The sequence below is a fragment of the Egretta garzetta genome, unplaced genomic scaffold, assembly GCF_000687185.1.
Source record: "Egretta garzetta isolate BGI_Z169 unplaced genomic scaffold, ASM68718v1 scaffold658, whole genome shotgun sequence".
NCBI lineage: Eukaryota > Metazoa > Chordata > Aves > Pelecaniformes > Ardeidae > Egretta > Egretta garzetta.
This window is the reverse complement of record NW_009260499.1, coordinates 343,690-354,498: the sequence shown is the minus strand read 5'-3', so window position 1 is coordinate 354,498 and position 10,809 is coordinate 343,690. Positions and strand designations below refer to the sequence as shown.

At 45.3% G+C, this 10,809-nt stretch overlaps 1 protein-coding gene across 2 annotated transcripts; it reads right to left on the bottom strand.

Moving 5' to 3' along the window:
* Positions 1–3,154: 3,154 nt before the first annotated feature.
* Positions 3,155–10,092, bottom strand: TMEM80 (transmembrane protein 80). Of its 2 annotated transcripts, none has more exons than XM_035900094.1 (5): positions 8,895–10,092; positions 7,508–7,925; positions 5,785–5,857; positions 5,573–5,665; positions 3,155–4,255 (listed from the first exon to the last, which is right to left on the bottom strand). In XM_035900094.1, exons 2-5 carry the CDS (start codon positions 7,544–7,546, stop codon positions 4,050–4,052), a joined length of 411 nt encoding a protein of 136 aa, XP_035755987.1. In that variant the 5' UTR covers positions 7,547–7,925; positions 8,895–10,092; the 3' UTR covers positions 3,155–4,049. The 2 variants fall into 2 exon arrangements, with proteins under 2 accessions (XP_035755987.1, XP_035755986.1); XM_035900093.1 differs by having other exon boundaries at positions 5,785–5,878; positions 7,909–7,925.
* Between the last annotated feature and the right edge of the window lie 717 nt (positions 10,093–10,809).

The following is a 10,809-nucleotide window of genomic DNA, read 5'->3' as shown; positions in this document are numbered from 1 at the left end:
TTCCACGCATGACAGACATGTTTTCAGCAGCTTGGTTTTGACAGGAGAACGACCTCTTCCGCTGTGGGAGAACATGAACTGACACCTGGTGTGACGCACCCGCCCAGCGCCCTGTCATCCTCCTCGCCGCAATGTCAGTGAGATCCCAGGGGATCTCGGTACAGGATGCACCATGAAAACACAGCCAGCCCTGGGAGAAGCAGCATTTGCAGAATGCCAGTCGCACCACCAGGCAGGGAAATGGATATCGGTTCAACAGAAGGGAAACACAGTGGGAATGTCAGCCATGCTGGAGCCCGGCAAGCCTTCCACCTAAAAGGTTTTGGGCAGGAGGTCCCTACCCCCTGCAATGCATCATCTGCTACTGGGGCATTTCAGTGGGACTGCTGGGCTGGACTGGCTTTCCTAGGATGCAAACTGGGATTTGAAAGGATTCTGCTGGAGAAGCCATTTAATGTTTAAAGCACTGACTGCCTGCTATCTGGCAGCTTTGGCACAGCGGGCTACCCTGAGGTGCTGTGCTCGGTAGGAAGTCTCTAACTGCTGAGCAGAGGAGGGATCTTTTCCTCTGGGCAGGGAAGAAAACCACAGCTGAGCTTATTACATCTTATTACAACTTCCCTGCAGCAGCGATGCTGGTGGAAGCGGGGCAGAGGTGATCAACCAGACGGGAATTACCCTGCTGCGTGGTGGCGGTTCCTGTACGCCAGCTCTGCTGACTTGGCTCCCAGCCCTGGAACCAAACAAGCGCGCGCCCTCAGCCTCGCTCCTTCGGCCACGGCTGGAAGCCCTTCAGCGCTGTGACAAAGGGGGCGGTCGCTGGGGGACCGTAGCACTTCAGCTGGGTTTTGGTCTGTACATTGTTTCTGCCTGCTGAGGAACACAGAAAAGCCATGGACCAATAAAGCCCTATCTCTCAGAGTACCTCTGAGTTTGAAATCCTGGGAGGCTAACTTGCCTCTTGGGATCAGCCTTTTAAATCAGGTTGGCGGCAGACACCCCTATGATGGCTTGAGAACAAAGACTTCTTCCTTGCAGAGTAAACAACACCCAAACCAAGCTCCTCAAAATATGTGTTCCTCTAAATTTTTAATGCCGTTTTCATCCGACTTGCTCATCCTGTTTCAGAAGGGCTGGGCCTCCTAATTAAAAGCTCCAGCAATCTTATGTCTGGCAAATGTCATCAATGGCTTCACTGTGCCGTGCCCTGCTTCTCCGAACAGTGGGAACCGTTTGAAAAGGAGCTCCTGATTAGAGAAACTCTCTGAGGTCAGGTCTTGATTCACTTTGGGTCTTTGTACCAGCTTGGCATGGAGAGAAGCTGTCACAAAATCAGGATCACCAGCATAAATGACAATTCCCATTCAAAGCCTGGAAATACCCAAGACAAAGGAGGTGTCTGAAGCTTACAGACTTCTTCATCCTTCTACGTTCATCACAGAGTAAAGGGCTGTCAGCAGCAGAAGTACCCCAATATCTGCTTGTCTAATCAGAAACAAGTTCATGGACAATTTTATCTTAAACTGGAAAACTGAAACAGAGCTGTCCTGCCCTTTTGAGGGCACAAATCCAGGTTGGTGCCAGCTGACCCCCAGCAAGCACTGACAGCTGGACAGGACTCTGACCAGTCTGCAAGCCTCTGAAATGAGCTCAAAAATTTATGTTTATTATCATATGTGTATATTTACCCCATTGCTAACTATCAGCAAGCATTGTCACTCTCTGCTGATTCTTGTTTTTCATCTAGGTGATGGTTAGGGAGCAAAGGATTCACCAGGTTTTATAACACACACGTATATCTAAACCCCACTGTTTTATAAAGCCCAGCAGACTATCCCAGACTCGGACTGTGCTGTGGGGATAGGCAGAAACACGGCAGCCATCACCTATTAACACCTTCATCAGAACCATTTTTGAGGACTATTTTCTGCATGGATCAGGCCAGGGATCCGGTTTTAAGGTGCAGCATCACAGATGGCTGTCGGGCTGTAGCTGGGGGTGGTGGTGATCTGTGGTAGGGTCAAACACCTCGGGGTAGGAGCACCTTCTGCAGGCTTTACCAGGGTCTCCTGCATCTGCACCCCGGGTCTCTGCTGCCTCCAGCTGTGCTAATATTTTGTATTTATTTTGTTTGTAGTGAGCACCATGAGAGGGAAGGAAGGTAAAGTGCAGAGGCTGCAACTTGAAGTTAACCTGTGTGACCCTGTCTGCTGTACCGCCTACATTCAGGTAAAAAAAAAAATTCCACTTTGCAGTATTTTGTCAGCTGTTCTGGTGTCAGACCTTTGCATAAGGCAAGTGTAAACACCAGGAAAAAAATTGTGCTTTTATCTGTACACATACAGAAAGAGGTTTTGCTCGGTATGTGTTCGTCATTAATGGGGTAGGTACAGCTCGGTATGTTGTCACTCCTCGTAACAAGTATGTGATGAGTACATTCCACTATGCCAAGCAAATCTGGAAGGACAAATGGGCGGGTGTTTGATTCACGCAGGTTAAGCACGGAAATGTTTGGTCATTCAATTTCCTGGCTGCTCCTTAGCACCCAGTTCTGCTGCTTTCATGCTGGCTTCACGGGTGCAGCCTTGCTCCTGCTGATCAACAGAGGGTTTGGTTTGCTGCTGACTTAACAGGATCTGGCCCGGGGGGGATTCGTGCCAATGTGTATGTTTTGATTTTCACTGCTGGGCAGTGTAACATGGACGGTGTAACATCGGTGTTACCCGGCCTTGGAAGGGGCTCCCCTGGGTACGACCGAGGGATGAAACTGGGCGCTTCCACACAACTTCTGCGTCTTTTGTTCCCTTCTACCACTGCTGGGAAGAAAACAGCAGTGTGGCTGAGGTGACACAGGGCCTGCACCACTGTATTTTCAGCCCCTGGCTAGTGCAAATTAGCACAGACCTCAGGCGCTCCTTCCCAGTGCAGGAGAATGGCCCACATATAGCAGCAGCAGGAGGATCAGAAAAGTCTTTTGCACACATCCAGTCTTGCCAAAGTCTTCCTTTGTGTAGCTTCACTGTAGCCTAGGATCTGAACAAGATGCTCTGCACTTCAAACACTTCTTAGATCCAAAACATTATTTATTTGAATAAATAAATACAAATATTTATTTAGGAATTCAGGAAATTCTGAATATAAAGACCTGCTTGTACAAAAGCCACGCAAACTCCCCGAGCTTTACATTAATACATACATATTTTTGATACAGTAAAAAAAAAATTGAAATTGCACACAGTTCTTCATTTAAAAGACAAGGCTTGAATGTAGTCATTTTTGCAGAATCATGGAAATAAACACATTTAACACCAAATACAAATATACCTGACAACATCCTGTTAGACTTTTAAATAGGACAGAAGGGTGAGTGAATGGTGAATGTTTACACTCATCTTAAGGCCAGCCCGTTTACCAGACATACCCTCACACTGCTGCCTTTGGCTTCCACGTCAGTAAGAACCAGCTGCCCAAACCCTGTAGGCTCGGCTCTCTGGGTATGCGCAAAACTCAATTCAGCTCTCTCCCACTGGGATAAATCAGGTAGTGCCCTACTAAAGTCAGGGAAATTACCACTGGGGTCTGAAAACACAAATGAGAGCAGAAGAGAAACTGTGCCCTTAAACACGAGCATGTATGTGTTAAGGCAGAAATGGGTCCATATTATATTGCCCTGAATCATTTCTGTGCCACTTCAGTTGTGCGTTGCTGCTGCGCCGTGAAGATTCACGTAGTCCCAACAGCACGTGGTTAGATGATGCACTGGCTACTATTCTGTGTCGGGAGCGAATATTTAGCACCAATCCCTGATGAATACCAGAGCATTAAGCGTTTTTGCTGAATCATCTTTCGCCTTTGCCCATAAGTAAGCAACTGATAAGGTAGTGCAACACGGCTGCTAGATGGGGAGATGTCTGCCCCTCAAAAATTTGTACTTTAAACAGAGGGAAGTTTTACAGGATTTTTATATGCAAAAGAATTAAATATTTGAAATATAAACCCACTCTTTTATAGAAGAAATGTGTTGAAAACATGTTGAAAACTGCTAGGGTTTAGCTGACAAAAGCAGCAATGGCTATGACCTTTAGTACTGACTCCAGCCCATACATAAAGAGAAGAACAGCGTTTATAATGACGTCTGCTTTCAGTACGTAAGTTTGCCACACCAGGAAATACACAGACAGAATCACACTTCCGACTGTGATCACGAGGCTGAGTCCTAATGGAGCCTCCTCTTCTGTCAGGTTACCATTGGAACCTCGAAGGAAACAAAAAGCTGATATGAGTCTTGGATTTCTTCTGACAATATCACAAGCCATTAAGCCTAAAGTATTCCTGTTCAAAAAAGGCTCTAGTTCTTGCAGCTCAGGGTACACTGAAATACTGGCCTGAGTTGAGGCTCTGTCAGTAAATGTGAGAACAAACCCAGAGACCAATGGACAATCCACTTCTTGCTGACCGAAGTTAATCTAAAGAGCAATCAGTCGATACTCAAAAGTCACGATGCCTACCTTTTCTTACCACAGATAATCAGTTCTGAAGCTGCAACCACTTTGATTGCTCTGCTTCTTAGGCAACCATCAGATTTTCCCCAGTGCCCCCCAGCCCCACACTCAGCATGACAACTTGGTGACTGTGGTGCACATCTAAGATCATCCAATCCTGATTTTAAAATCTTATGCAACATAGAATCTTCTATATTTCCTGCTAATCTATTCCTATTTCGAATTACTGTCATTGTGGAGAAGCTGCACTTACCTCTTCCTTGCATCTTATTTCCAAGCTAGTCTCAGCAGATTTTGCTGTTTAACTACATTAGACTTGAAACTTGCTTCTTTATTCATCCACCAGGCTTCAAGCAAACATATGCAGAGAGCTTTAAGGCAGCAGGCTAAATTCACCCCTACAGCAAGTCAGCTGAATTCAGCAGAGACCCGCCTTGCATAAATGCCTTAGGAATATCAAGCACAGATTTTAACTGTAACTTGTTTTTTTTTTTTTAAAAAAAGACTTTATGATGTTTTAGCAGCTCTGGAGCGGGGTTGGAAGGCCCTTCATGCTGCTCTTAGTGAAACAAAGATGTTGGAACTGGCACGTGTCTTCAGGAAAAGCTGTGGTCAGGGTGGTAGCCGTATGCTGCTCAGGGACATCCTCAGCATTACCTGTCCCACAAGGCTCCGGCCACCGGGTTACTTGTGTACGTTGCCGGAGCAGTTGAAAGGAGCTGTATCACCTCAGTGAATGGGAATCTCTGCGTTTCAACATGTTCATTCTCACGAGTCACACTCGCTTGTAAACAGCATTCCAGCTGTCCCAGTGATACTGCTTTCTGACAACCCAGCTATTGTTTGTTAATGGCATTATAGATTATATTTCATATGAGAGCAAATCCTCTTTGACCCTCTGGCCAAATCTATTGCTCAGTCAGATAAAGTTTAATGATATAAATGAACGATGGTCTCCAAATACCTGTTAGTTTGCTGAACTGGCATGTTGTGACACACACTCCATTACAGAATGATTAACGTTTAAAGATTATGTTCCACTGAAAAGGCACAGCAATAACATGACATACCCAAGTATAACCGGAGCACTTCAAGAATGGCCATAATGAAAAGCAAGGCAAGATCAGGACCCAAAAAATCATCTGGATAACTGAAAACTTGACCTGTAGAATAACACAGTGTAAATAAGCCAGGAAAACACAGTAGGCATGCTGACAAAGCACAACCATGCCATAAGCACACCGCCTTAAACACATTCCATGTTAGAATATGTGGAACTTACTTTTATAAACAATCATTGTGAGAGTTGCCAAGAAGTAAAAGATGTAATAAATCCCATTTACATAAAACAGAAGCTGTAAAGGAACAGATGACAGCTGATAACTGCTGTTAAGGATTTCTCACAGCAATGAGGTGGGATCCGTGTAATGAAATCACCATTTCCCAGTAACCTCATACATACTGCCGTGCCTTTTTATACTATATGGTTCAGCTATGACTGGCCTGCTGGGTAGGGTTCAGAAAGTAACTTGAGATTGCAAATACCAGGAGTTAGGATAAAAGCTTGCTTTTTCAGGTTTGGCTTTAGTCCCTTTTCAAAAAAATGTTATTTGGTACGTAGTGGGGTATTCATTAGCCTAGGAAATGAAGGGGGGTGCGTGTGCATGTCTGCATTTCCCCAGACAACTTCTACGCCTGTTAGTCAGCCTTAAGCAAGTTGACAGAGGGTTGGCAGACTTCAATACATCAAATTCCTGTAAGTTTTTGAGGATAGGTGGCTCTGTGAAGCAGACAGGCCCTATTACTGCCCACGTGACGGAAAGTCTGCAAGCTGCGCTCTTTGTTACGTGCCTGAGAAAGGCCACGAGCTCAGCTTTGAGATGTAAGTTCATAAGAAACAGACTTCCTTAATTCACTGCTCACAAAACTAACTGTTATATACTCAGAGATAATACATGGCTCTAGTTGTTTGTCTGTGTGGACCCACTGCCAAGGTATTTGAGGGTTCTACCATCATGCATCCTCAAAATGCCCCTGAAGGACAGGGAATACAGCACATGCTGCTGTACAAATATGGAGAAATTACTTGCGGGCTCAGGTCAGACTCATCTCCCCTGTAGGCATCCCACGATGACAGCCATCCTAAAGTTACACATGGAGGCTGAATTCGTCCTCTGTGCTGCCCCTGGAGTCAGCGGGGATAGGGCCCTTCCAAGCCAAGTAGCTTCCCGGCGCGGTTCGAAGAACTGCTGCCCAGTGTTAAACCCTGCCAGCTGCCCCTCTGACTGCGACAGGAGTTGAAGCGCCTCGTTTATAGGAGGTACCCAACAGTTAAAATATCTTCAAGAGCCCATCCGCCCCCACAGATAGGTACGATTCCTATATAGCAGGTACATCCATACCGAAGGAATCATTTTCTCTCGAGGCACAGCAGCGCGTTACTAATGCAATATAGGAGATGTCCTGGGGCTTACCACCACATGGAGAAGTTGGAATGTGGCTCCAAGAATCCAGATAGACTGGCCATTCATACGTATTTTTGATAACCAAATTATACCAAATGCTTAAATAATACAATGTAATTTATATTAGGAAGTTATCAGTGCAGATTTCATTATTTCCACATCTCTCTTTCTATGCTGAGAATATTCTTCATCCTCCCCTCTCTCCCCCAGCCCTTCTCCAGTCCTCTGAGCAGGGACATCATCCCAGGCATCTTTTACAGGAACTGCCCATCCAGTTTCTAAATGGAGCACCCGCCCACAGGCGGTGGATGTATTCCAGTTCCCAGAGCAGCTCATTTGATTAAAAAAGAACCAGGTTTTTGTGTTTTTCCAGTTGAAGGAAGGTGGAGCAAAAAATTACTAGATAGGTTCTAAGCATGGAAATCTCTGAAGCCAAGGGTGTCTCCTCTTAGGAGGTTACTGAGATCTTGGCAGGAGTAAAGGTATGGGGTGAATTAACATGAGAGAAGAGGAAGTCCTACTGAAAGCTACTGTTCCTACCTCTTGTCGGCTGCGCCAGCTGTGTGAGGTGTGCTGCATGGGCTCTGTGTCCACCACTCCACAAATCCAATTTCTAGCCTTGCTTCCTAAGGGAATGAGAGTTGCGTGACCGTAAAACGTGGCTGCCAGCCCTCTGTCAAGACTGCTGGGTAGGTTAAAGGGGTTTCTGCATGAGTGGGAGCCAAACAGGGCAAAATGTCAGCAAAACCCCAGCTAAAGCTGTGGAAAACATCTTCCCTTGGAAGAAATGTTTTACTGTTTTCACGCTGATGATGGAAAACTCAAAGAATAACACAAAAATAGCATTGTGCAGATCTAGTAGGCAGGAAGATGTGAGTGCATTCCAGCCAGTCTTCCCGAAGATTCCCGCGTCTGAGGGATGAAAGGTGCAAAAAGGATACAACTGATGAAGTTTGTTCTTTCCGTTGAGAAGGGAAAAATAAAGAGAAGAAAATAAGTCTCAATATTTACTGAAAGTGCTGTAGAAACATCCAAACAACTGGTGTTACTGGAAAGGTGAAGCATGCCTGTAGAAATTTTCTTTTCAGTTCACTGGAAGACTTTCTATTTTCTCAGATCATGCAGTTCAGGTTCCAATAATAATTTTTTTTCAAATACATGAATTCTAAAATAATTTGGGGGAAATCCCTGTTGTGAAAAGTCACTTTCATGGAGGAACCCATCACTTTCAAAACACAAAGCAGGCATTACTTAGAACTTGTTTATCCTGTCCTTTCATAGCAGATGACACTTCATCCCCTCCAACCATGCAGGAACAAAGGGAACATGCAAGGGAACCAGAAGGTACCGTTGGGTTTGAAATTGTGAGAGCGCATTCATGTAGAACACAGGGCTCCCCGGTTCCTCTAAATAACATCCTTCCAAACCCGATCCCTTCAAAAGCCAAGTCACTCTGTGTAAAATCGTAATATGTTCTGATCACCCACAGAAATCATACTAAATATTTTCTATAAGCTAATCAATACATTTTACTACTTTTTTTTTTTCTTCTGCAAAAAGAGAGATAAAATTCCCTCGCAACGTGATGGCACTGACCTACAAAAGTACCTCTTGAGTAACTCATTAATATTCTCAGCCTCTTTCAGACACATGAGGAATTGAAAAGTTACGATCTCCGTTTCGCAGAGAGCAAAACTGCCTGTGAAAAGGCCGTTTCATCCATCTTCTCAGAGACACCCCATTATTATCAAATCAGTGGGACATACCTCACCAGCTTCATCCCTGGGCTTCTTGAGGTTAATGTCCTCATCACCCAACAGTTTTACGCAGTTGGGCCCAAATTAATCCCCACTAACTATAGGCACCTAATTAAGGTATCCAATTTGGGAACGCAGTGGAAATAGGCAATTTTAGAGGTGATTCATACCGTCTATGATCTCAAATGCCTCCTGGACGTGCCTCATCTCCCTCTGCTTTCTGTAAAGGGACTCGAGGCTCGTAACAGACTCGTCCCTTCCCTTAGCCAAAACGCCTTTTGATGAATGCTTTATTTCTTCTTGCAGAATGGGAGCTAAAGTTTTCATTATGCATCGTGTTCTGCAGTAACTAATAGTTAAAGATGTGTTTGTATTTATACTCTGGTAAAAACCCTCGAGCGAAAGTAACGCCTTGTGTCAAGATGCTGCGCTTCCTTTCTTGCACAGCAATAAGAAGATGTCTCCGTTTTAAAGTTATTTTAGACTGTGAAGTAGGATGTTAATTTGAAATACCACAACTGCATGTGCAGACGTGTTATTATTCCACAAGAAGTGTCTGGAATCAAAACTTTTGCTGTATAACCAAACAGCAATATATATGTGTGTGTATATATATATACTGGTGTAGCCTCATCCATGCTGGGCAGCTCCATCACCGTGATGCCAGTGGTGGAGTTAGAGTAGTATGATTTTACCACACAGGCAACCCTTAGTGAATTCCCTAATGGCACTTCCCCAACTTTATTTTTAGACTTTTTTTTTTCTTTTCCCAGTCATTTCCCACAAGAGGGCACTGACCACATTCCTGCCTCTGTTCCAAGGAGGTGTTTCCTAGCCGCTATTATTTAGAACATGCTGCCTCCCCCTGAGCAACAGGGGACATTTCACACGGGTTGAACATTTAAACCCCACAACATGCCTGTGAAAGGGACACTGCAGTTAAGTAGTAATTATTACGCCAGTTGAATATATAATTTCAGGTATAACATCAGGCTGATAGTCCCAACACCCTGAGATTGTCTCATGGCAAGGATTAATGAAGTCCATGTTGCTGCTGGAGGATTTTTAAATTGAAAGTGAGCGTTTTGGCACAGGGGGAAAAAAAAAAAAAGCACCCAGTGACAATTCTAAGGCATTCGTATGAAGCACACAAACTCGCAGCAGCAAGAACGGCATTCTGTGAAGGGGGTGTTTGCATGAGCGAGACCTGGCGTAGCGACTTCCCACTGCGTGCAGGCTGGCACCGGGTTTCTGCCCATTCACGAGCGTGTGTGGTCCAGAGGAAAACAAAGCCTTAACGCCACTTGACAGTGAGCGGGAGTCCCAACCCGATTCCTAGGAGCGCAGCAAGGTGGGAGTCTGTCCGTCCGTCCGCCCACCTCCACTGCAAGTCCTGCTCTCAGCCAGCCCTTTAACCAAACCCTGCTGACTTTCCTGGACGGTTTCGTCAAGAACAGCTACAGACCACGCTCCAGTTAAGTGTTTTATACAACAAAAGCGTGACTGCTCGTCAGGGCTGCTCCTGATCTTGGCAATGATGGCGAGTGATGCTGTGCACGCTTACTCCAGGTGCACACGATGGCCCATTTTCTAAAAAATGGGTTTAATTTTTGTTAATGTCACAACTGTGTGGTAGAACATGCAGCAGCTACAGCCAGTGCACCTCGTTACAAGACCTTGTTGGGGTTTTTTTAAGGCAAATGCTAATTGTTGAAGCCAAAGTTTTCAAAACCAGCTTTGTCTACCTCGGGCTGAAATGTACATTCTGGAAGGAAACCTTTGACCTCTGTGAAAGAAATGGAAATTAATCATTTTGACAGTAATGAAGAACTTTTTTTTTTTTTTCCCCTCGGAATCCCTGTGGCTCATAATTTGAAGCAAAGCCTTGAATTTTCAAGGAGCATCACTCGGCCTCAGGAAAGCGATTTGCCTGCGGATAAAGGTGTTCCCCAGCCCGCACAAGCACCAAGCTCCTGCTCACGCTGACACAGGGTCGGCAGCTGCCGGGATTTCCCTCAGCCTTGTCGAGGCTATCGCGATATGGCTATCGAGCTGGGGCCCGGGGGGGGGGCCCGCTCCGCCCCC

What these genes read in the sequence shown, in the direction of transcription:
- TMEM80 (XM_035900093.1), bottom strand. Translation starts at nt 9,051, where the DNA reads ATGAAAACTTTAGCTCCCATTCTGCAAGAAGAAATAAAGCATTCATCA. An exon ending in CACAATGATTGTTTATAAAA is followed by an intron (nt 5,666 to 5,784) that starts GTAAGTTCCACA and finishes GTTATTCTACAG; the next exon opens with GTCAAGTTTTCAGTTATCCA. An exon ending in AGTGCTCCGGTTATACTTGG is followed by an intron (nt 4,256 to 5,572) that starts GTATGTCATGTT and finishes GTTTCCTTCGAG; the next exon opens with GTTCCAATGGTAACCTGACA.